The 25940-nt window shown below is 50.5% G+C and overlaps 1 protein-coding gene and 1 long non-coding RNA gene across 3 annotated transcripts in view; one reads left to right on the top strand and one right to left on the bottom strand.

The window, feature by feature from the left end:
* Positions 1-25940, top strand: part of Capn2 (calpain 2) — a 50358-nt gene that overhangs the window by 6088 nt on the left and 18330 nt on the right. The window contains exons 3-9 of the mRNA NM_009794.4: positions 18653-18771; positions 19328-19461; positions 20488-20656; positions 21475-21558; positions 22444-22529; positions 23734-23808; positions 24819-24979. Coding sequence (NP_033924.2) covers positions 18653-18771; positions 19328-19461; positions 20488-20656; positions 21475-21558; positions 22444-22529; positions 23734-23808; positions 24819-24979 — 828 coding nt within the window. The remainder of the gene's footprint in view (positions 1-18652; positions 18772-19327; positions 19462-20487; positions 20657-21474; positions 21559-22443; positions 22530-23733; positions 23809-24818; positions 24980-25940) is intronic.
* Positions 16099-25502, bottom strand: LOC108167751. 2 transcript variants are annotated; one of them, XR_001779586.2, is made up of 3 exons: positions 22818-23737; positions 19836-21681; positions 16099-18911 (listed from the first exon to the last, which is right to left on the bottom strand). It is a non-coding gene; the product is annotated as an uncharacterized LOC108167751 (long non-coding RNA). The 2 variants fall into 2 exon arrangements; XR_003948412.1 differs by having other exon boundaries at positions 16099-21681; positions 22818-25502.

Raw genomic sequence — 25940 nt, 5'->3', positions numbered from 1 at the left:
TTGCCCACACTCTAAGATACCCCCGATCGCTCTCATTTTACAGATGAGCATTGCCATACCAGAGAGAACAGGCCTGGTGTTCAGACACATTTGTCTGACCCCAGCACTAGTGCTTTAAGTGCCAAGATGGCCTCCCTAGAAAGAGGCCTGCAGAAGTACCACCCTGTGGGGGATGTGCTAGCCTGTGCAAACTCTCAGGACAGGGCAACCTCTAGAGAGAACAGAACCCAGTTGGAACACAACTTTGCTGAGTGAGGATTCCTAAAATTCCATAGAGTTTTCTCACTGCAGAAAGCAGGCCTCCCGCCTCTGCCCTCTCTCGCCAGGAAAGAGAGCAGACCAGGCATCCTAGATGCCTAAGATGAGTGTCCTGTGGGGACAAGCCACTGCTTAGAGGAAATGGAGGTGACAGGGCTGGAAGTTGATTGAGATTTTGACCAACCTGGGAGCATTTGAAGGATCTAGGAAAATACAGCAGTTGCTGAGTGCTAGCGAAGCCTATACAGCCACTTCAAAAGTCTGCCCACGGCCTAAGGGGCGAGCCGCACAGAACAAGTACCTGAGTTAAGACCCATTTCGCGCTGGGCAGTGGTGGCGCACGCCTTTAATCCCAGCACTTGGGAGGCAGAGGCAGGCGTATTTCTGAGTTCGAAGTCAGCCTGGTCTACAGAGCAAGCTCCAGGATAGCCAGGGATATACAGAGAAACCCTGTCTCAACAAAACAAAACAAAACAAAACAAAACAAAACAAAAGACCCATTTCGGTTCCATCAGGCAGTTTGGGAGGGGCCACAAGGGTTAAACTCCTGGGAGAAGCTGTTTGCTATATGTCCAGAAGAGAAATGTAAACCTTCCTAAAGTTTCTCCGTAATTGGTCTAGCATTTAAGGTTTCTGGAAGTAGCAGATAAGCCATTTTATTTTCGTTTGGCTTTTTATTCTGGAGGACTCTAAGGAGATCATGGGTGGTGAAATGCAGCTTACTGAACTCTCACCCTTACGCTGACCTCTGGGCATGAGATCCTGAAGGGCGGGTACCATCGCCAAGTCCCACAAGGCTCAGAGGCAATAGAAGGGCTGTGGCAGACACAGGCTCTGCAGGGTTGGGACTAACATCTCCAAATCCCAAAAGGCTGAGAAGCAACAGATCAGGGCTGTGGCTGAGACATGGGTTCCAGTAATGTCAGCAGTTGGGAGACCGTGGCCCAGGCATCCCTGAGGACCTCAGTTGTCCCAAACTGCAGAAGGAAGGAAGGGTAAATAAGATGCTATCAAACCCACTGGTATGTGGCATTCAGCCCTCGAAAGCTATTCTTGCTGTGGGGTGGGATAGCAGTACAGTGCTTGGCCAGCATGCATGGATGAGGTCCTAGGTTCAATCCCTGTGGCAGCAGACAGTCAATCACTAAAATTGAGCCTGTGCACAGCCAGCTTTTTCCCATTCCTTGGTCCGGTAGGTGAGCAAAAGGGATCGCCTGTGAAACAATGGCGTTTGGGCCAGATGGTGGCGTTGGGTTGGGTTGGGTTTGGTTACACTGTGGCATCCCGAATCCCAAGTAGACAGTCTTACGCATGCTATGCAGATCTGAAAACCCGAAAGTGCAGAGGCAGGAGGGTCCATGTAAGGCTGCGCCCCAGTCACTGTGAGAGCCCTGGTCTGATGCCAAGTACTGCACTCATTTTATAACTGACGGGGTCTGAGTCCTCCATGCCGAGCTGAGAGAGGATGTTTCATTTTCTCCATTTGTGCCCCCTACCCAAATGTGTTCACTTGCCCAGTGAGCCTGGGCAAATGCCCTCTTTGGACTTGTACACACGTCCCTGCGTCTGTCCACACCCTCCCACACCCCTTACAGTGCTGCCCTCAAGTGCTTTACTCAGTCTCTCACCTGCATTCCTGGGAGGCTCAGCTTCTGGCCCTGCCTCAAATGCTCTCCCCCGCCCTCCCTGTGTGTGTGTGTGTGTGTGTGTGTGTGTGTGTTTATGTGCGTGTGCATGGGCATGGGCATACACAGAGGCACAGCGGTGCTCCCGCCTGCATTGCAGAACGTGGTTGGCCAAGGCATGGACTCAGCACAGGAAAAGATTCTGCCCTTCTTCAAGGAAGGCTGGGAAGGAAAGGCTGAGCCTCACTCAGCTAGGCCGGCCCAGAGGCCAGCCTCTCAGCTCTCTGTAACTGCTGATGGGGATGGATCCTGTGCCCAGCAGGCTCTGAGGGCCAGGCGAGAGCATATGGTTTCCAGTGCTGACACAGCTGTTCAAACAGTAGGTCTGTGATCTCTGGGCCCTTGAAGTGGGCCACTTTGGCTGCACCTTCATTTGGCTCCCAGAACACCTACCAGGCGGTGTTTGGCTGCTGGGTGCTCTTCTGGACAGTCTCCCTGTGTTTCCCTCATCAGAGATGCAGCAGGAAGGCAGCTCTGTGGGAGCTGGGGCCCTGATGGTGGGTCTGGTCTTACTCTCCCCACACAGAGGAGCCCTTATGATTTGGGCAGGCCACCCATTTTTTGTGAGTTTTGCTTTCCCTTTGGAATAGGCATTGTTTGTTTGTTTGTTTGTTTGTTTGTTTCATTTTAATAGATGAAATTTTGTGCTTTTAGAATAAATTTAGATTTACAGAAGAACCAAGCAGGTGCTGCAGAGAATCAGAATAGTTTCCAGTCTTAATGACATCGCACATGAGTGTGATACGTTTACTACCATAGATGAACCAGCATCAGTGCATTCTCCTAAGGTCAGTGCTTCACACAGACTCCTCAGGTTTCCCCAGTGACCCTTTGCATCTCAGGGTCTCTCCAGAATGCCACATTGCATCGCCGTACTGGCCCCCAGGGCACCTCTCAACTGTGACAGCTCCTCAGTCCCATCTTGTTCTTGTTAAACGTGCCAGTTTCAAAGAATACCAGACAAGAATTTTGTATGATGCTCTTCTCTTAGGATTTGCAGGCATCTCTTTTTTTTTAATTAGGTATTTTCCTCATTTACATTTTCAATGCTATCCCAAAAGTCCCCCATACCCTCCCCCCCACGCCCCTACCCACCCACTCCCACTTTTTGGCCCTGGCATTCCCCTGTACTGGGGCATATAAAGTTTGCATGGGCCTCTCTTTCCAGTGATGGCTGACTAGGCCATCTTTTGATACGTATGCAGCTAGAGTCAAGAGCTCCGGGGTACTGGTTAGTTCATAATGTTGTTCCACCTATAGGGTTGCAGATCCCTTTAGCTCCTTGGGTACTTTCTCTAGCTCCTCCATTGGGGGCCCTGTGATCCATTCAATAGCTGACTGTGAGCATCTACTTATGTGTTTGCTAGGCCCCGGCGTAGTCTCACAAGAGATAGCTATATCAGGGTCCTTTCAGCAAAATCTTACTAGTGTGTGTGTGCAATGGTGTCAGCGTTTGGAGGCTGATTATGGGATGGATCCCTGGATATGGCAATCTCTAGATGGTCCATCCTTTTGTCTCAGCTCCAAACTTTGTCTCTGTAACTCCTTCCATGGGTGTTTTGTTCCCAATTCTAAGAAGGGGCAAAGTGTACACACTTTGGTCTTCGTTCTTCTTGAGTTTCATGTGTTTTGCAAATTGTAACTTATATCTTGGGTATTCTAAGTTTCTGGGCTAATATCCACTTATCAGTGAGTACATATCATTTGAGTTCTTTTGTGATTGGGTTACCTCACTCAGGATAATGCCCTCCAGGTCCAACCATTTGCCTAGGAATTTCATAAATTCATTCTTTTTAATAGCTGAGTAGTACTCCATTGTGCAAATATACCACATTTTTTGTATCCATTCCTCTGTTGAGGGGCATCTGGGTTCTTTCCAGCTTCTGGCTATTATAAATAAGGCTGCTATGAACATAGTGGAGCATGTGTCTTTCTTACCGGTTGGAACATCTTCTGGATATATGCCCAGGAGAGGTATTGGGGGATCCTCCGGTAGTACTGTGTCCAATTTTCCGAGGAGCTGCCAGACTGATTTCCAGAGTGGTTGTACAAGCTTGCAATCCCACCAACAATGGAGGAGTGTTCCTCTTTCTCCACATCCTCGCTAGCATCTGCTGTCACCTGAATTTTTGATCTTAGGCAGGCATCTCTTTTAACGTAACATATAGAGATGTCAAGCACAGTGGTGCATGCCTGCAATCCCAGTACTCAGGAAGCTGAGACAGGAGGATTGCTAACAGGCTAACCTGATCTATGTTGCAAGACCTTACCTCAGAAACACCAAATTTAATGATGATGATGATAATAATCATAGTCGTAGTAGTAGGAAGGAGGAGGAGGAGAAAAAGTAGTAGTAGTATAAGAACAAGAACAAGAAGGAGGAGGAGGAAGAGAAGAGGAAGAAGAAGAAGAAGAAGAAGAAGAAGAAGAAGAAGAAGAAGAAGAAGAAGAAGAAGAAGAAGAAAGCATCAGTAGCAGCAGCTGCCTGTAGTTTAAAAGAAAAGAAAGAAAAGAAGAGAAGAGAAGAGAAGAGAAGAGAAGAGAAAGAAAAGAAAAGAAAAGAAAAGAAAAGAAAAGAAAAGAAAAGAAAAGAAAAGAAAAGAAAGACCATGACCAGGAAACTGGTTTGGGCTGGTTTGATGAAGAAAGCAAACCCATCCTTCTCTCCTCATGGCTCTTCTACCAGCCCCACCCCAGCCCCTATCTCTCATCCTGCCCTGCCCCATAGAGGCCCCTCCCGGAGCACTTTAGCATCTATGAGTCATGGCTTCCGCAGCTTCCTTTCTGCTGCAAACATTTGCAAAGCTGCTGTCAGCCTCCCAGCTGTTTTTCCTGCTGTAGCTAAGGCAGCAGAAGCCTGGCTCTGGTGGAGGCTAAGCTGCTGTTTTGCCCAAAGCCTTCCCTTTCTTGTCCTGGCTGGCTCCAGCTGTGGACATCAGACAGCAAGGCTACAGCTCCTCCTGGTCTCCAGCTCTGTACTTGACTGTGGTAGCAGAAGTGGTGGGAAGCCATCAGAGCTTCCAGCTATCCGTGACTCTCCTCTGAAGCCGTGGCGTGCCCAGTAGGTAGCAGGGTGACAGGGCTCTAGGTCTGTGGATCAGGATATGATCTTTGGCTTGTCTGGCTTGCCACCAGCTGTCTGGCACCACCACTAGGTGTCACGCCACACCCCTGTATCGACCCAGTCACCATGTCTGAGAAGAAAGGGTTGGGTCAGATTTTCCTAAGGCCCACACTTGTAACATTCTGTGACTTTAAAATCTGTCAGCACAACTATGCCTAAGAGCAGAGTACTAAGTCAGGGACCATGCTCTCCCTTAGCTCCCAATGGTATTAGCTCTGGGAAAGCCCCTCTCCAGGGCTCCAGCAGTTAGGACTTCATGTCCTGTGAAGTTCAGTGGGATCCTGGCCACAACACTGTGTGGATGGTGAGTTCCAGAAAGAGGTGGCCTAGAAGGTGTGTAATGAAACAGACTAGACCAGCTCTGTCCCCACAGAGCACTTATCAATGATGTAAATGTCCAACTACGCTATCCAGTATTCTAACCGCCAGCCGTGTCGCTAAGTGACACTTAAAGTGTGAGGTGTGCAACTGAGGAACTGAACTTGGTCTTCTGTTTTCTGAAATGAGGTCTCACTGCATAGCTCTCTCTCTAAATTCAAGGTCTTCCTGCCTCGGTTTCCCACATACGAGGATTATAGGTGTGCACCGTCATGACCGGTAGAGGAACTAAACTTGTAGGTTTTATTTAAATTCCACTAAATGTGAGTATGGCAATGAAAGTGCAGCAGAGGGTGGGGCTTTGGTGCCCAGATTAGAGGCTAGCTCCTTAGCTCCGTCACATTGAACAGCAAGAGTGCTCTTCCATAAAATGAGTATAAAAATCCTGAAGATGAAATGGAATGATTTACAGCACACAAAAGGCTGAGGCATGGGGAAGGTTTAATAAGATCTTCGGGGACAATGTCAGAGGGGAGTGTGCTCAGAAGAGGTCCCATCACCCCACCCATTTCCATGCCTGGATAGGACCAGCATCAGCACCCAGCGTGGTGACCATGGTGTTCTCAGAGATGTGACAGAGGGGTGTGGTACTGGGGAAAGTTCTAGATTCCTCTGCTCCAGTGCATTGGAGTTGTAACGGTCACAGCTTCTGGCTGTTTCTTCCCTAGAGCCAGAGGCTATTAGTGCCACACAGCCTGGGCTCCTGCACTGTACAGCCTGGGCTCCTATACCACATAGCCTGGGCTCCTGCACTGCACAGCCTGGGTTCCTATACCACATAGCCTGGGCTCCTGCACTACACAGCCTGGGCTCCCAAACCACACAGCCTGGGCTCCTATACCACACAGCCTGGGCTCCTATACCACACAGCCTGGGCTCCTATACCACACAGCCTGGGCTCCTACAACACACAGCCTGGGTTCCTGCACTGCACAGCCTGGGCTCCTACAACACACAGCCTGGGTTCCTGCACTGCACAGCCTGGGCTCCTACAACACACAGCCTGGGCTCTTGTGCTTGCCTCCAACACCCTGGGAATGTTAGTCATCAGTTTTCAATTACCCATCTGTGAAATGGGAACCGTGAGGACATTTGAGTCCTTTTTCCTTTTCCCACACAACAGGACATCTTGAGACTTCTGACTCTAAGGTGCTCCTGAGACCCGGACCTCTGGGGGTTCCTTTATCCCTCTGGAGACCAGAGAGAACCCCTCCCCCACCACCCCTCCCCCACCATTCTGGTGTTGCTCAGCTTGCATCCTTTGCATCCCTCTATGTCTAGCTGGGGGAGAGGAAGGATGGCTGCTGGAGAGCAGGAGCCTCAGTGGATAACAGGAGCCCCCTCCCCTCTTCCGTGGGTGCGGGAGGCAGTGAGCTGGGGAAGGGGTGTGAGCCCCTGCAGCCTCCCCCTCACCCCACTGCCTCTTTCAGAGAGTCCCCACAGCAGGGGAGAGAAAGATGGGATGAACTGGGGTCTTTCTCGCACAAGAGAGGATGACCTTATGTTGATGAGGAGGGGCTACAGTCCCGACTCCTGCCCTCCCCAAGCCAGATGGAAACGAGAAGATCAGATCGCACAAATGCTGGGAACTCCCATTAGGGGAAGCCTCTTCTGGCTTGTTGCCAGGCTGTGTGTGGAATGAGTAAGAGCAAACCAGGCCCAGAGTGACTTATCATCACCCTGTCACAGGCCTGGCTCTGGGCTGGGTGTTTCCTCTAGAGGAAACCACACAGCTAGCTCCAGGGGGACCCTAGATTGTCATTTGGGTCATTCCTTCTTATGCCTTTTAAAGTCAAGACCCTTTAGCTGTCTGAGAACTGGGGTTCTCTCCCTCTCTGGGCTGCTTAGGGCAGGAGATTGGCTTGTCCCTTCCCCCACAAGGTGCCAGGTGGGATGGAGACGACAGTAATGGTGAAGGCAGGAATGCAGCTAGGAGCTGCTTCCATGATCTTTATTATCCATGCAGCTGAGGACCAGTGAGGGGAGGAAGGGAGCCAGCACAGGAATGAGCCACAAACCCAGCAGGACTGGAAGCAGGCTTTCTCCTGGGTACCACTCTTGACATTTGGGGCAGAGAAGTCTTGGATGGTGAAGGGGATGGGAGTCCCTTCAGAGTCTGTACAGGACACACCCATACACCAAATTCTCTGCACAAAAGAGATTTATTACCATGGAGGGACCGGGGGTGGGGGTGGGGGGCAGAGCTACCTCTGGATTGGGAAAAAGCAGACAGCAAGAAGCAGCAGGTGGTTTTTGCAGGAGTGGATTTTCAAGGAGAAAAAGAGAGTCTGTGCTAGGATGAATTGGTAAGTCCTGATTGGACAGATTAGCCTGTGTCACCAAATAATGATTGTTGGACCTTGGTGTTTAGTCTCGGGAATGAGTCAGTGCCTAAATAAGGGAACAGGCCTTGGGGACTAGTTTTAGGGGTGTAATCTAACTGTCTAGCAAGGGAGAGGGAAGGAGGGTGGGTGAGACCTGCTTGCAATGCTTAGGCCTGCTAGAGAGCCCTTCAGTGGGGGGCAGGGGAGGGCGAGGGATGTTCTTTCGAAGTCAGCTGCATTCTGGGCCTTGCTAGGAACACTCCCTCAGATGGGCTGAGATGTTCCCAGTGTGGGAATGATGGAAACACCCCAGTCGGAACCACTAGCAAAGGGGTGGATAAGGGTAAAGCTGTGCACACCTAAAGCATCACAGGGTCTCGGGCACAAGGCCACGGAGGGTCACACAGTGTGGTGGTGGCCAGCGAGGAGGATCCCCAGATGGGTGGCAGTGATCGGTGGTACATGCCGAACACGCCAAAGACAGCGCCACACACCTCGAGCATTGCAGCAATTTAACTGAGGCAAGATTAAGGTTACAGCAACATTGTAGCCATGGCCAGCTTGCGGGAAGTGTGTCAGTGTTTTTGGGATATCTGAGCACCTGGGAGAGGAGTACCAGGCTTCCCTCCAGCACTGGGAGGAGCTTCAAGGGAGGAGGGGGTGGGGAGGACTTCTCTGAGTTTCTGTCAGGCCTGTCTTTTTCCTCAGTTTCCCAGTTCTGGGTCCGTTCTAAAGCACTGGTTGGATGTGTGTGGGAATGCATCTCCAGACCAGGGTGCCCTGTGACCTGCAGAGTGGCCGGATGTCCTGAACATTCTGATAATAGCATCTTTATTTGTTTTCTCAAACCCTTAGAGACTGCTGGTGCAGCTAAAATACAAGTGACTGATATCAGCCTGGGGGGGCCGACAGGCTGGGACAGGCTGATATCAGAAAGTGAAGCATTAAGAAGGAACCCCAGTCTCAATACCCCTCCTCCTCTGCCCTCCCCAGGGAGCTGGACAGGTCAGATTCCAAACTTCCTGACCTCCCCACCCTGAGCTGTGCCTATCCTCCACACCTTAGGCCCTTCCCTTTCCCCGACTCTCCTCACTCAGTCCCAGCCGTCCACCCCACCACCCTACTCTTCCCTGTCCAGACCAATGTTCACCACCATCATTGGGATCAAGTCTCTATGGCTGTCCTTACTAGTGGTGTGCTAGCTGCCCAAGTGCCTTGGCGTAGCCTAAGGCTAGGTTGGAGGGTGGTAGCGCCCTCCTGCCTGAATGCACAGAGATGGGGACAGAAGAACCACAGAAAGTTAAGCACAAATGAAAAAAGTAACCATCAGAACTTTCGAGGCACAAGGAGGCCTTTCAGGAGTGATGGAGCTGGCTGGGCTGAGTCCTGCCTCTCCCTTCCCTAAGATTAAACACTACTCTGGCCTGGGTTTGAAGTTTCTGAATGACGGGATCTTCCTTCTCTGGGCTTGCAACTCCCTCATAGCCATGGCAGGGCTAAGCTGAAGCAATGCACGGCCAGAATTTATCCACAAGCTGTTGCCTTCCGATGTGGTAATGCTGTGCAGAGCCCAGCATGTCCTGGTCCCCTGGGGGCTTCTCCACTTTGCATCACTTTCTTATTTGGGAAGGAAAGATGTTGATGGATGAAGGAAATGAAAGAGAAAACACCCAACAAATATTTCATCTTTCCCTTAGTAACCCACAAACAGCTGCAAATATGAGTAACCCAGCCACAGACATCCCCTGCAGTGGTACAAGGGACCCTGGCCTGGACACGGGGCGGCCACACGGAGTGCAGAGACCAGGAGTACGGCTCTGGAAATTTACTGACCATAGTCCTGAATGAATTTATCTTTTCAGAAGAGAGCCCAGAAGATTAAAGGAACCATTCATAAGGCCTGTCCTAGAGCAGGGTCTGGGGTGCCAACAGGGACCTGTCTGCAGTTTTTGGTGTGGTAGGAAGGCTGTGGGATCTAGGGGTGCTCATAGGGGCCAGAGCAATGGGAAACAATTAGCCTTTTCATCCCAGAAGGCTAAGTGAGTCTCCAAGGCTGAGTCCAAGGTGTGGAAAAGCCCAGACTCTGGCTTTAACTGGCTTTGGCCAAACCAATTAAAATGGAGAGAGAAAGTCTGAATTTGTAGAGACCCCAAGGGCCCATGGATAAAAGGTCTTCTCAGGTACCCCAGACTAGAGAGAATATCACTGATTAGTTGAGGAATAGATACATCAAGAAGTAGATGCTGGTCTGACAAGGCAGGAGTCTCTGGGAGAACACATCGGAAAGAAACCCATAGCATAACCACAGATTCAGGAACAGGAAGAGGCCGGCTCCGGAGACCCTTGCAACTTTGTTCTCTGTCAGGGAACCAAGAAGAGAAGGGACCCCAGAGGGCCTGTGATTCTCAGGTCCAGGGCCCAGCCTAGTTGGTGTAAAGAGAAACTAGATTTCCCCTGAAAATTTGGTCTAGTGAAACAGGGAGTGGGGCTTTCCCTGTAGGAGCCCCTCTTGGCTCTTAAGCAATTATGCAAACATGGCTTTGACCTCAGTGCCGGCCTTGACCTCCACATTGACCTCGACCTCAGTGCTGACCTTGACCTCCACATGGACCCTGACTTCAGTGTTGACCTTGACCTCTGTGTTGAGCTTAATGCCATTGCTGACCTTGACCTCAGTGCTGGCCTTGACCTCCATGTTAACTTTGACCTCAGGGCTGACCTTGACCTCCATATTGACCTTGACCTCTGTGTTGACCTTGACCTCCATATTGACCTTGACTTCCATGATCCGGTCCCTTTGTTTGGACAGCAGCACTTTCTGCAACTTTGGAAGCACTGCCAAAGACTTGTCCAGAATCGTGAGACAGAGCTATGGCACAGCACTGTCCCCTCCCTCTCTCACTCCCACCTCAGTGGCAATCCCTGCCCCTCCTCCCCAAGCCCTCTGCCAGCTTCACACCTCCCAGAACAAAACTGCCAAAGGTGACTAAGGCTTGCACGGGATGAAAAGAAAGGCGGCAAAGTTCACCCATTGTTAAGCGGCAGCAGCATCAGGGCCAGACCTAGATTTCTAACCACATTTGTGTGTATCCGTCGGCCTCCAGTGGGCCAACTGGGTCTCTCTGGCTTAGTTTCTCACCACCCAGGCTGGGCCAGTGTCCCTGCCCAAAGTGACTGCTGCCCCTCCAGCCTTAGTGTCCAAGGCTCCTGGGTCATGGACTCAGTGGGCAACTGTCATGTCTGTTTTGTTTGCCTCCTGTTTAGCCGATGGGACAGAGTGGTGCCTAGGACAATGTGAGAAGGGCGGGTCACACCCAGGGAAGGAAAGGCCACAGGAAGGGAGAGCCTGGGCCAAGGAACAAAGTGAGCCGAAGCTACAGGGGGCTGAGAGGATAAAGAACCTAGAGTCTGAAGAGTCTGGAGGCGTGGTGATGAGGCTTATGGTGCCTTCTGGTCCTGGAAGACAAACAGGTGTGTGGAACATGCCAGAGAAGTGAAAAACTAGAAACAGAACAGAGGAGGCCAGGTCTCGGGCAAGAGGCATGAACTCTGCCTGCAGCAAGACACACCCTGGATGGGAACCCTGGAGGACTGCACCACAGGAAGTCAGAATTTTTTAGTGTGTCCCCAGGTAAAAGATGAAGGGGGCCAGGCTGGCTGTGAGACCCTCGGCCACTCCCCTGGCCACAGTAATGTCCTTTCAGTGCTGGTTCTAGACTCGAGAACCCCGCCTCCCCCACCTTCCTCAAACTGTCAGTCATTTTACCTCAGAGTTTTATAATCCTAAAGTAAATATGTGTAGCCCAAGTCTGGTCTCTCTATTTGGATGGAGATATTCTATCTCTGTTTTGTCACAGAAACAAAGTCCAGTGGGAGTAGATGACAGGACACAGGAGGCCTCTGGGGCTCAATCTGAAGTTTTGGTGTCATCCGGGATGATGTGAGGCAGCCTGGGTGACAGATTGGCATTCTGTAGACAGTGGTCACAGGCGGCTCAGTAACCTCCGGGCTAAGCATGGACATGGTCAACAGCTGCCAGCTCCCACCCTGGGGAGGCACAGCCTTGGGGACTCTCATGAGCGATAAGTGCTACAGTGACCTGTCTCTGACCCTTGTCCCTGCCCTTGTCCCGGGTGCTGGACAGAAGCCAGTATGAGGCTCTCCGGGCAAGAAAGACAGACTAGAGATGGTCTGTCACAGTTGTACAGCAGCCAAGGCAGAATTTATATATACATGTGCCTCTCCATTCCCAGGGTACACAGCCAGCAGTGTAAATACAGACAGTGCAAACATGATAGCTTTAAAGAAAACCAAGCAGCTATAAAGGAAATGCATTCCAGAGCCACACAGATGCTAGACAACTGTAATCTCGGCACTTGGGAGGCTGAGGCAGGAGGATTGCTGTAAATTTGAGACCAGTCTAGACTATTAGTGAGTTTTAGGTCAGCCTGAGTTACAGAATTGCAGACCTTAACTTAATAGAGAAAGAGAAATGTCCAGAAGGAAGAGGGAGCCCCAACCCAGAGAGAAAAGCATAAGTACAGTCAAGGGCGCTTCACTGTAGCAGGTAGCCCTGGGCTGAGGGTACAGAGGGTCTGTGTTCACTGTAGCAGGTAGCCCTGGGCTGAGGGGAGAGAGGGTCTGTGGCTCCCTCACCAGCCAGCCTAGCCTAAGTAGTCCAGTGAGAAAGCCTGCCTCAAAACGCAGAAAGGACGGCACCTGAGACTGCACTGCACACACATACACAGCCTTCTGCTCTTGTGTATACACATAACACACACACAGGCACACTCTCCTGCTCTTGTGCATATGCACACACATGAACTCTCTGCTCTCTTGTATGCACACACACACATACATTCTTGTGTATGTCACATAGCGCATACATACACACACATGTGCACACACAAATATATACAGAAGACAGAGCCTTCTGCTCTCATGTAAATGCACACACATGAAAACACACATACCCAGGCACAGACACAGCTTCCCGTTACTATGTATGCACACGCATGAACACACACACACACACACACACACACACACACACACACACACACACACACCAGTTTTCCCTTTTCTATTAACTGTATCTTTATTTTTCTAGTAAGCTTGGCCTTTTGCTCTTTATATACTTAAAAAAAAAAGTGACCCGTGGTCTAGGCCTTAACGACATTCATTTTTCACGTTTTCTATATTCTTATTATTTTACTTCTTTGCTTATTGTGACTTTTACCATGTAATTTCTTTAATGTAGCTAAATTTATTATTTTAGATTTAAAGAATTTTAACTTATGATTTTAAAACTTCATGACTTCTAAATTTCAATCAGATAGCTAATTTCCACTCTAAGATTGTAATAGACTTCTCCTACTTTTTCTAGAATTTTCATGGATTCACATACTATGTCAAATATTACCATAATATAAAATATCCAAATACATAAAAGGATGAATTGTATAAATGGATAGTTTATTGTAGTTATAAGTGAATACATAGTATGTGTAAATATACATTTAAACTGCATAATGATTGTTTATATATGAATATCAAACCATTCATCATTCTTTTTGTGTGGCCTCCACACTTGTGGAGTTCAGAGGACAGCCTGCAGTAGTCAGTTCTCTCCTTCTGCCTTGTGAGTTCTGGGGCTCAAACCCAGATCTTAGGGCCAAGAGCCTCTGCCTGCAGAGCCATGCCACAGCCCGTTCTTTTGCTCATCATTTTAGACATCTTAATTCATGTCACTTTGTCACTTAGCTCTGTTGTTTAGGGTGATTTGGGGGAGGCAGCACAGCACAGAGCTTGTACTAGGCATGAGTCCAGGGGCCCAGGAACTTCCTCCCTACGTTCCAAAGTGCTAGAATTCCAGGCTGCACCATGACTCTGGGCCTCTTTTAGATACTGTCCTCTGGCTGTGCCTCATGTTTAATCTCCCCTATAAACTTAGGTGTCGACTAGATTCCAAATTTTAAAACTCTTTTGCTATTTTTATTGGGATCGTGTTGTTTATAGGCCAATTTAAGAGGGAAAGACATTTTTATGAAAATGAACCTTTGTAGCTGAGAATATGGGCTACTTTAAAAAAAAAGTCTTTAAAAACACAATTGTCTCAGTCCCCACAGGCTCCTGTGCAACTGTATCAGTACACCTCAACTGCTGCCCAGGGCTCTTCTCTGAATCTCCTTCTGCAGGTTGGGGGCAATTGACAGAATTCTAGAACTCCCAGTGGGACTTAGTGCCACCAAGAGAGAGCCGTTATCAGAGGAAGCAGGGGAAACATGCTCTGGCCTTTGATCTCCAGGTCCCCCAGTGGCTAAGGCACACCAGCAGCCATAGCCCCTGGGTCTACTGCTCAGGGGGCTTCTAAGCAGATACCAGGTTGGAGGCTACAAACTAAACACAGGGGCAAGCAGAGGGGATGGGCCAGGCACCTCACCTCACCTCACCACAGTCCAGCGCTCAGGCTCCGGAGACAAGTGTTTCTGGTTGAGGTAAACAGAGTAATTTGGGGACCCAAAAATAGTCCACAGAAGATGGTGTGCAAAGAAGCTTTGTACCTGTGTGACAACATTGATGGCTAACGGGAGAGGAAGACGGGATTTGAGTAATTCAAGTTATGACACAGAGACAGTCCTTTCCCCCAGAGTGGGCCGAGGTCTGAGTGGACGTCTTGTCCTCCCTCCCTCCCACCAGTGTTGTCCTGTTATGACTGGAGAGCAGAGCCAAGAGCAGGCTGGTGGGGAACATAGCGTTCAAGTCTTGAGTCTCTTACAGGTGCAGGTTAAAACCTGTGCTTTTTTTTCCCCCAAGCCACATCCACGTGGCCACATTCCAGGGCCTCCGCCCCTGGACTCTAAAGGCACCCTTTAGAGCTGTTTGCTGGAGCTAAAAGAGATTAGTTGAATCCCTTTGTGGCGGTGGAGTGAATCAGATCCTCCCAAACTAGCCAGCTGACTTATTAACTAGCCCAGGTTGTAACTGCCCCGAGCAAGTTCTGCTGAGAGGGAACCAACTACAGGGACATCTCCAACTAGGGCACCTGACCAGGAACAGGTCATCATGATTATCCAGAAGGGAAGTGTTCCCATAAAATGCTACAGGTGGATTCTGACCTTGGTGGGGGTAAAATCAAGGATGGGTGGGGCTGAGTGAGGAGGCCGTGGTTGATAGAGTACTGCAGGCATCATGGGGATAAACTGCCCCATGCAGATGGGGCTTACAGGCAGAGTGCACGCTCTGCAGAGACGTCTCAGGTTACGTCTCGAACATCCAAGTCTCCCAACATGGCTCTGAGTCCGGTGGATCTGGAAGAGGCACCAAGACATCCGCAAAGCAGGACGTGAAAGGTGTGCAATGAAGTGTTTAAATTAGCAGACAACTGTGGTGGGTGTTCAGCAGCCCGGACGGCACCCATGGAAACTGGTGTCCACCATGAAATAGGCACTGTTTAGTGACCATGAAAGGATGAGGTACTGTGAAGATGTGTGCAAATGCTTACGCAGGCCTGGCACATGCGTAGCCTCTGAGTGTGTCAGCTGCACAATCACTGTGTGGAGATTGGTGCCAGTACATTTTGTATGAATCAGTACTTTTTTTTTTTAACGGGTAGTGGAGCTTCCCAACGTATCACAAAATACTCTGCTGCTTGGGACGAGGGAGAATGTGAGGGAATTACATGTGAAATGGGATTTCAAGTGTTTCCGCCTTACTAAAAACTAAAATGTTCTCCCGCCTCTAAGGCTTCCTCACTGGGCTCGAGAGTTAGAAGAGTTGAATGTGTGACACTAAGATGTGTATGGCTCGAGCAGAGTGTATTGGGGCACACCTGGGATCTCAGCACATGGGAGTCCTGGGCAGGAGAGTTTTCGAGTTTTTGGCTAGCCTACGCTACACCGTGGGACCTTGCTTCAACACACCAAGTCCAAAGTGCACATCTTTCGTTGCTTCCCGCCTTGGCTTTGATTGTAGTGTTGTCTTGGCTGTGTAACACTAAGCTTTCACATTGTCTTGGTGAATTGCGTTGCACTGAAGAAATTATAGGCTTTAACATTTCATAAATGTGGCAGCCTGGCCACATTTATGACCCCGTGGGCTCATATGTTTGAATACAGTTGGATGCTTAGTTGCTCTTTGGAAGGACTGCAAAGATCAGGAGGTGTAGCCTTGTTAGAGGAAGTGGACTTTTGAAAACTGTTGGCTGTTAGCATATTCTTCCAAAGAGTTGAATTCAAATTTACAATTGAGCGTTCCTAGTGGGAACTGGATAATCTTGATGAAAAGAAACTACTATCATGGTGTTATTCTGAAACGAAACCCAAGGTTTAGCTGGTTATGATAGCACATGCCTTTAATTACAGCACTAGAGAAGCAGAGGCAGGCAGAGAGCTCTGTGAGTTCAAGAGCAGCCTGGTCTACACATCAAGTTCCAAACCAGCCAGAGTCCCATAGTGAGACCGTGTCTCCAGAAAACAAGAAACGTCCCAGGGTTTGGACTCAGAGACTGTGTGTGTAAGACCTGCCAAATGTCTACCCCATGACCTCCTGACGCTCAGGTCCAGCTGCTATCCAGAGCTAGAAAGGATCACCACCAGTTTTCTCCAGCTCCCTAGCCTCCGTGTCAGAGTCTCTAGTTTGGGCCGTATAGTGGCCTCAGTGACCCAAAAGGTTGGATCCCTTGGAAGTCTGACAGCCAATAAAGCCCCACCTCTAAACCTTGGGCCTGCGGCTGTGTTTGACTGTGCACAGTGGACACAGAGGCTTGCTAGGCCTTGTCATTCTTTAACGTGGAGACAGCGTTTGCATTGCACGCCCTCCTGGAGCTGTTGTGAGGAGTAATGACAAGAATTTGAATCTCCTAGAGAAGTGGGCAGTGTGCAGGAGGCCTGAACAAGCAATGGCTCTTGTCCACCTTCCCCCAGCAGTAAGCCGCAGGGACTTGTAACCCAGTGCGCTGGGTCAGGAAACGGGGAAATGGTCAGCCCATGTGAGGGGAATACTGTAAGCCAGGTCTGGCTTCAGGAACAACTCGAGTAGGGGGTGGGGGTGGGGTGAGCTTCCTCATCTCTCAGACTTTCTTCAGCAGCATTGGCAGAGTTTCATGGAGGCAAGATGATGTCAGCCCTTCAGTCTACACACATCTTCATAGATGCAATGTAGAGGCCGCCTGCCCCCACCCCCCAAGTTCAACCGGGGATCGTTACACTTTGTTCCTGAATTCAGACACTGCCCCAGTCAGTGTTCCAGTTGTCTGGAATTAGGGACAGAGTCATAGCTTCTGAACCTTGGAGACAGAGTCCCGGGAAGGCCCTGGTGTCACGCGGAGAACAGCAAATGGTTGCAGCGGAAAACTACAAAGTGTGCAGTGCTCCACAACCCACCCAATTCCAGAAGCAGCAGATTCACTTTCTTTTGGTGACCTGCTAATTAGGGGGTCTCTGTATCCACATACCACCCACTGCCACCATTTGTCACACAGCACAACCCGAAGATCTGAGTGCCGTCCTGTCAGAGGGATCGCCTCTCTCAGGCTCCAGCAGGATTTGCCCAGTAGCCACCAGAATTCAGAACTCCATAAAGGGCACAAGTATTCTAATTAACCAAGCTAGTCCCTGTGGTTATGTGGTTACCATGGCAACTGTTGCTGTAGTAAACATCTTCATTCTCTTCCCAGTTTGCCCCCCCCCCATTAAAAAAAAAGATTTATTTATTTACTTTATGTATATGAGTACACTGTAGCTGTGAGCCATCATGTGGTTGCTGGGAATTTTGAATTCAGGACCTCTGCTCACTCTGATCGACCCAGTTCACTCAGGCTGGCCCTGGCCTAAAGATTTATTTATTATTATATCTAAGTACACTGTAGCTGTCTTCAGGCAGCACCAGAAGAAGGTGTCAGATCTCATTACAGATGGTTGTGAGCCACCATGTGGTTGCTGGGATTTGAACTCTGGACCTTTGGAAGAACAGTCAGTGCTCTTAACCGCTGAGCCATCTCTCTAGTTCCCCTTTATTGTTGGTTTTGGGTTTTGTTCTTTTGTTTTTGTGCTCAACAAGTCCCAGTCTGCAAAGTGCCTGGAGCCGGTGCTGGACCAGGTTATTTGTAACTGCAGGATGACCATGGTGCGTCCTACACGAAGCTCCTGCTGTGGGCACCAATGGGGACTGCATGCTTTAGACATACATCTTCCTTCACAAAGACCTGGCCTGAGGATCAGAGAGCCTCATCTGGTTGTCCCTGTCCCTGTCCCCGCCCAGTCCCTTCCCTGACCACATCCCAGAAGTGAGCTCTGCCTCTACCCCAGGGAAACCTCAGTCAGCTGGAGCTCATGCAGATCAGCTCATGGCTGTTCTGTCTGCCTTTGTTGTACACTCCTGTGATCGCACTGCCTTCCTCCCTTCCCCTGGATTCCACCCCCGCCCCCTGTGCCCCGGCATCTCCTTCCTTGTGTTCAGCTCCTCCCCGTCTATTGCTGTATTTTCTTCCTCTCATTCAAACTCCGCTAGAAAACCTCTTTTCATTGAAGCCTCTGTTGCCCGTCAAGTTCAGTCCGTCCATAGACGGGCATAGCTCCTGTGTATCAGGCACAGAGCTGGGCTCCAAGGACACAGTTGAGCCGCCACGAGAGTTCTGAGTTTCTCAGAGAACGAACCTCTCTTGTATGCAGCCATCCACCCAACACGGCATTTCTCCTGTAGCGTGTCCATAAAAATATCCATCAGACCGGGTGACCTGTCCCTTAGTTGAGGGACTGTCTGAAACACCACTCCATCTACTCCAGGGTAACGTTGGGTTCCAAGCACCCAGCTGCAGGAACAAGACTTCACATCCTCTGGGAACTAAGACCTGACCAGAGCTCTGTGTGGCTTTGTGTTCTCAGGGGACTGCTGGCTGCTGGCTGCCATCGCCTCCCTCACCTTGAATGAGGAAATCCTGGCTCGGGTTGTGCCTCCAGATCAGAGCTTCCAGGAAAACTATGCAGGCATCTTCCACTTCCAGGTAACTTTATACTTGGCTGAGGCACTTCCTTGCCCTGGCTCAGGGGCTCAGCAGATGCCTCTGGGCTTGGCTTGCTCCTACACTCCCCAGTCTCTGGTAGTTTGAAAGCTCTGGAGATCAGTTCTGTTCTGCAAAGGATGCTGGAAGAGAGAGACAAGATTTTCCCAACTTGATCATCATGTGGGATCCCATCCGAACGGCGTGGAGTTGGGATGGAGGTGGTCCACGGAGGTAGATCATGGTGTACAGGAAGTAATATGTTCAGGAAGTAATCCCCTAGGGTTTTTTTTTATGTTTATTATTTGAGGGTTGAGATAAAAGGTTAAAAATCTTTTTATGATAGCAAGTGAGAGATGATATTTTTTTAAAGAAGTGCATGCGGCTTTGGAGACACAGATGAGCTCCGCTGGCTTCTTGCTTGGTGAGGGGCACACTTAACATAGGACACCGAAGAGCATCATAGGAACCCACAGCAAGGGGCTGGGCTGGGGAGAACCGGATGAGGCCAAGGCTCAGAGTCCCAGTGTCACCCTATCTTGTCCCTCTTGCCTTGCAGTTCTGGCAATATGGCGAGTGGGTGGAGGTGGTGGTGGACGACAGGCTGCCCACTAAGGACGGGGAGCTGCTCTTTGTGCATTCAGCTGAAGGGAGTGAGTTCTGGAGTGCCCTTCTGGAGAAAGCCTATGCCAAGTAAGTAACCACGCCCTTCCCCAACACCCCATCTTGCCTCTGCTGCCCTGGACTCCAAAACAGCGGGAGCTATTTCGGGGACTGTTTTGAATAGACATTCTGTTCTATAAAAGGATGACTTTGGCCCAAATTTGGCTCTTAATTCAAGGAGGTAATATGGGTATGGTGGCTGTTCACATGATGTACTGGTACAGGACAGTCATTGCTCTTTCTGAGCAAGTGAACTGGGACATTCTGGGGCTGTCTGCTCTGGCCTTGAGAAAGAACTCTGCTTCTCTGGTGGGCCCCCATTGCCTCTTAGCTGAAAAGACCAAAAGCTTCTGCCAGTGGGCAAAGCTACCCATTGCAGGGGTAGAAAAACTGTAGAAACTCACCCAGAATAAATCAGGTGGCTGGTAAGAATGGCTTCTTGGTTCTAATCCTAGCTGTGTATCACCCAGCTGGCCCAAAGTTGTGCTGGGTCCACCCCGGATGTCAGCCCTCTGCAGCGGGAGCCTCAGGTGCTGGTGCTGGTGCTGGTGCTGGTGCTGGTGCTGGTGCTGATGCACTCACTGCATTAAGATGGAGCTAGTGGGTTTAGGATCTCTACAACCCCAGGCCAGACACTGGGGCAGGGGGGCTTCATGTTCTTAACCAAGAGAACTTGGGGCATAGAGCTCAGGGCATGACCACAGGAACCTGCTGTGTGCTTTTTGGGAAACTGGGTTCATTTCTGAAGTGTCTCCAGCCAACCTCTGTGTCAGGGCTAGAGTCAACGCCAGAGGCTGGATCAGAGCAGCATTAAGTCATCCCAGAACATCACTAAACCCTTCCTGGTTTGGTACAAATTCTAAAGCATGTTGTAGCCACAGAGGAAAATAACTAGAGGGATCGCTCCTTGCCTTCCTGGGCACCCCGAGTTGGAGACAAAGACAAGGAAGATAAAAGCAGAGGACCCCATGAGCTCCCAAGTGGGGATCTAAGTTGGAGTGGGGAGGCATTTTCAGGGATGAAGGCTCCCTGTTGCAGCATGAATTCCCCCTTCAGGATCAATGGGTGCTATGAAGCACTCTCAGGGGGTGCCACCACGGAAGGCTTTGAAGACTTCACAGGAGGCATTGCTGAGTGGTATGAGCTGAGGAAGCCTCCTCCCAACTTGTTCAAGATCATCCAGAAGGCTTTGGAGAAAGGTTCTCTGCTTGGCTGCTCTATCGATGTAAGTCTCCATCACCCTCCGCAAGCACTCAAGTCCGCCGCCACCCAGAAGCTCCTTAAGGCATGGGTGCATCCCTTGCCCAGGGTCACCAGGCAATAGTCCTCTAGGGGCGCCATTGATACAGTAACAGTGCCACCAGACCTTCATCCCCATCCCACTTTCCATTCTAACTGTGTTGTATCACTCCACTCACAGACCGCAGGTCACAAAAAGCCCCCCACCCCCCTTCTGCTGGTCTTGACACCTTGTCCGGCACCTGCAGGGTTGTTTGAGCAGCCCTGCAACCTCTCCTCACTCTGTCCCAGTGCTGGTGGGTCCTGGAGAAGACGCCAGGGAGTACCAGAAGGATCTGCTTCTTCAAAATAGCTTTGCAGGCAAACAAACCTCACCAGGGAGATGGAAAGTGAGGCTGGTCCAGGCCCCAGGAGTTTCCCCAAGCTGTGCCCAAAGGATGGGAAAGGAGGGCCTTTAAGGAGTTGGCAACCCAATACATGGATTCTGAAGTTAAAAAGTCGCTGTCAGTGCAACTTAGTTGGGCGGAGTAGGGGTTGCAGAATCACAGCATCTTGGCTACAGTTGCCACTTGGGTGTCTGTCATTAGGCCTCCCACAGACCCTTGTCTAGAAGGTGACTCATCTGGGGGGAGGGGGGGCATGCGCCAACTTGCTCCCTGGTGATCAGCAACTAAAAGTTGCTCCTCCAGGTGGCAGGATGGATGCGCAGAGTTTTCCAGACTAGGCCCGGGTGCCATGTGCATCTTTCTGGGCCATTTGTATCCGGGATGGAGCAGCTGCCACCTACTGTCCTTGTGTTTGCAGATCACCAGCGCTGCAGATTCTGAGGCCGTTACGTACCAGAAGTTGGTGAAAGGACATGCGTACTCTGTCACCGGAGCCGAGGAGGTACGCCCCCTGCTAGCACGTGGCTGTCCGGGGTGGGGCCTCCAGGGCGGCAGCTGCCTGGCGCGCGCTGCCCTCTGCTGGTCACCGAGGCAGCTGCAGGCGTTCTTTTACTCTCTGGATCAGCTTTAAAAACAAAACCCAAACTCAGAACTTCCTATTTTACACTCTTAAATTATTGTTCGTGGGGCGTGGTGGCTCACACCTGAAATCCTAGCCTCTGTTTCTCAAGGGCTAGGATTTTCTAAAAATATTATTTTTTAAATGTGTATTTTAACTTGGCTAACTTTTACTGCACATGCTGTCTCCATATAAATGGCTGGGTTTTTTTCCCCCAGCCATTTACAAGTAAGCTGCAGGTATGGTGGGCCTGTCATCCCAGCCTTCGGAGCCTAGACAGGAGGGTAACCCAATGAAACCTTGTCAAAACAACAAACAACAACAACAACCCAAACAGCATCTTCCTTTTCACCCAACATCATAAGCAACGGAGAACGCATCTCTGAGAGCCTGTGACAGAAGTACCACCAGTTACAGTTAGTTAACGGATGTTTAGCTCTAACACCCCAACCACAGACACCAGGCCAGCTAGCCAGGCTGTTGGTGTCTCCCGCTGCTAACAAAGATTAAAGGCCCAGTCTTTAGAGCCAGCTCCTGAGAGCTTTAATTCTTATTTCATTGGCTTCCCCGGAACTTGGGGAGCGAGCTCCTGGGTACTTGGAGTTTAGTTATGATTTTCCAAAGCTGCCCAGCAGTGATCTGAGGGTTAAGTCCCTTCCAGCTTCCATGATCCTCCTCCACCCACTTGTCTGAAGTGGGGGTGTCCAAGCCCCTCCAAGCCTGCATGTCCCTTAGTCCCTCTCTCCTTTCTTTCATTGGATCCTTCAGGTTGAAAGTTCAGGAAGCCTGCAGAAATTGATCCGCATCAGGAATCCCTGGGGACAAGTAGAGTGGACCGGGAAGTGGAATGACAAGTGAGAAGGGAACAGGGTGGGTGGGCCCCTGGAGCGCGCATTCTACAGGGAGGGCCGAGGAGTGGGGCCAGAGAGCACACACCCTACACGGAGGGCTGAGGAGGGCTAGCTGAAGCTCTGAGAGGTGGCACTGTGGGCAGTGCCAAGAAATGAGGTCCTGAGGTCACTCCTCACACCGCGTGGGCCCCAGGCCTGCGACTCGCTAAGGGGTTTTGCAAACAGGTCACCACTCAGCACTGGGGAGCCATGGCCTGGCCCAGGCCTCCAGCGGGGCACATTCTTTCCTACCTCATGGTCCGGTCCGTGGTCCCTCCTTCCTTTTCCAGCTCACGTTCACTCTGCTATTGGGCCCTCTGGGGTAAAACACACCCCACAGGCTAGTGAGATGGCCCAGTAGGTAACGATGCTTGGCGCCAAGCCTGATGCCTGGGACCTACATGGAGGAAAGAACCTGCTAACCACAAGTGGTCCTCTAACCTTCAAAAAAGCACTGTGGCAGAGCACACCATCACCCTGCTGGAATATTCGAGGGGGCACACACTCGCGCGTGCGCTCACACACACACAAATAAGTGTAAACAAAAAATAAAGGAAGAAAAGGCCCCGTCATCCTAATAAATCAAGGCCATGAACTGTGTGCCAAGAGCGGGGATGAGCCTGTTGATCCCCAGGGCTTTCCGGTAGCTGTTAAGCTTCAACCCTCTGGGACAAAAGCTCCGTTGAGCCGTCCACCTGGTCCCTTGACTCTTTCCCAGAAGCGCTTCCCCTTCCTCTACCCCTTTTCTGGCTTGTTCCAGGCGGCCCTAGCCTCAGCAGAGGACCGCCTACGGGCAGACTTCCTTCCGGGTTGCTCTGGGGGTGGTCCTTGGTGGGTTTCCAGTTGCCCCTAAAAGAGCTGCCGGGAGCATCGTCCCTGACACAGCAATGCTCCTCCAGCCCTTGACGGTGGGCCTTGCTCATTTTTACTCTTCTATCCACCGTGTTCCAGGAGAGTGTGACCTCTCCCCTAGCTCCCTGCACAAGCGTCTGTGCTTCTTAGATTATGTTTTGTGTTTCTCCATGGGGTCTGGATGCAGGTGGGTCTGGGCCCTCGGAAGTTAGTAAAAGTGGGTGTGTTCCGAGCCTCAGCCTTTGGGGACTGTGGAGAGACATGGTCATTGCCACACACTGATTCCTAAGACCTCTCTTCTTGCTTCGCTTTCCAGTTGCCCCAGCTGGAACACGGTTGACCCAGAAGTAAGGGCAAATCTAACCGAACGGCAGGAGGACGGAGAATTCTGGTAAGGCAGCAGGGGCGGCAGGGACATTCCTAACCAGGGCACCAGTCAGCAATGCGTTCAGCACGCTGAGGACGTGTGGTAGGGCAACCTGGCTTTGCTGCTCTTTATGCATCTAAGTCCCAAGCAGGTGGCGCACCTCTGTAATCTTAGCTCTCTAAAAATTGAGGAAGAGGGCTCTCAAACTGGAGACCAAGCTGCATAGCCTTGGCTATCCAGAAAGAACCTGTTTCCAACAAAGAAAAAAAAAAAACTCTATATGATCCTAAACAGCTTTTAAATCTCTTCAATTTGTCCATCTCAGCTGTGGGGTTAACACCCGGCAATTTCACAAGGGCTGAGAGGAATTCCTTCAGAAATGTTTAGACCCCAAGAGAAAACACAGAGAAAGATGAGACCTTTCCTTCCATCAGTCTCTAAAGAGAGATCCTTGGCTCATTAAGAAACCAACTCTAAGCCAGGCGGTGGTGGTGCACGCCTTTAATCCCAGCACTCGGGAGGCAGAGGCAGGCAGATTTGAGTTTGAGGCCAGCCTGGTCTACAGAGTGAGTTTCAGGACAGCCAGGGCTACACAGTGAAACCCTGTCTCGAAAGAAAAAAAAAAGAAAAGAAAAAGAAAGAAAGAAAGAAAGAAAGAAAGAAAGGAAGGAAGAAAGAAAGAAAGAAACCAGTTCGTTAGTGAGCCGAGAGGGTCCTCTGTGTGTGCACTGCCCCCACAGAACACCTCGAGTGGATATTGTTCCAAGAGTCCATATGTTGTTTCGGTTCGTACTTATTCATGGCTTTCATTCCACCACTGAGAACTCTGGGGTGCAAAGAGAACTCATCAATTTGCCCCAAATCACCCCTGAGAAAGTGGCTGCTACAGAACTAGATTTGGAGCCTCCGAGTCTGGCCATAGCGTCCATCACTGAGTCTTAGACAGCCCCACCCCACCCCTGTCAACCAGGTAGAAGATTAAGGTGAAGCCAGTGTCTTCTATAACTCGGGACACCCTGTCTGTGCTTTGCTAGGATGTCCTTCAGTGACTTCCTGAGACACTACTCTCGCCTGGAGATCTGCAACCTGACCCCGGACACCCTCACCTGTGACTCCTATAAGAAGTGGAAACTCACCAAGATGGATGGGAACTGGAGGCGAGGCTCCACCGCAGGGGGCTGCAGGAATTACCCAAGTAAGGGCCATGACCATGTGTGGCTCCGGTCCCGTGGCCTCCTACCTGACTAGATATGCCACTCAGCCTGGAAGCCCAGGGGACTTGGCACCCACTCACCCAGGCTCTCATTCTCTTCCTTAACCACCAGCCTGTGTGTCAACATCTTTTTTCCGTTTTCTCGGCCTTACTACGTCCTGCATTCATTTGCTGTGATGTCCCCTGGTGTCCCCACATCCCCTGGTGGCTGTGGCCTTCATCTGGCTATGGAGGCAGTGCTATGTCCTAGTTCATAACGAGCCATCCCAGGCCCTCATGTAATGCATCCTGGGGCACACCAGCCTCTCAGGGCAGTCTGCCACTCTCTTGTGTGTCAAGTTCACTTGTAAAATGTTTAGAGCTGGGTGTTGGTAGCTGTACTCCTTTAATCCCAACACTTGGGAGGCAGAGACAGGAGGATCTTGGAGGTGGAGGTCATTGTGCTGTACAGAGTGGGTTCCAGGACAGCCAGGGCTACACAGAGAATCGCTGTCTCAAAAAGACTGGGAGAAAGAAAGAAAGAAAGAAAGAAAGAAAGAAAGAAAGAAAGAAAGAAAGAAAGAAAGAAAGAAAGAAAGAAAGAAAGAAAGAAAGAAGAGAGAGGAGGGAAGGAGGGAGGAAGGGAGGGAGGGAGGGAGGGAGGGAGGGAGGGAGGGAGGGATGAGGCCAGCCCGTGTCAGGAGAGGGCTCCTCCTCTGCTCTGCTCTCTTGATCCCTTTGCTGATCTCTTCTGTTGTCCTCACAGCTCAGTCCTCTCCTCCTCTTTGTCCCCTAGACCCTGTCTGATCTCGATGACACTGCCAGTCGTAGGATGGAGTGTGCATAGAGTACTGGGAACTGTCCCAAAGAGCTTCATCTATGTATTAATCTTCTCGAGGAAGTCACCCATTCTCCTTTCCAACTTGAGGATGACGGGACAGGGCCAAGGGAAGTGGCTGGTCCA

This window comes from Mus musculus, chromosome 1 (assembly GCF_000001635.26).
Source record: "Mus musculus strain C57BL/6J chromosome 1, GRCm38.p6 C57BL/6J".
NCBI classification, from domain to species: domain Eukaryota; kingdom Metazoa; phylum Chordata; class Mammalia; order Rodentia; family Muridae; genus Mus; species Mus musculus.
This window is presented reverse-complemented; position numbering and strand designations above follow the sequence as displayed.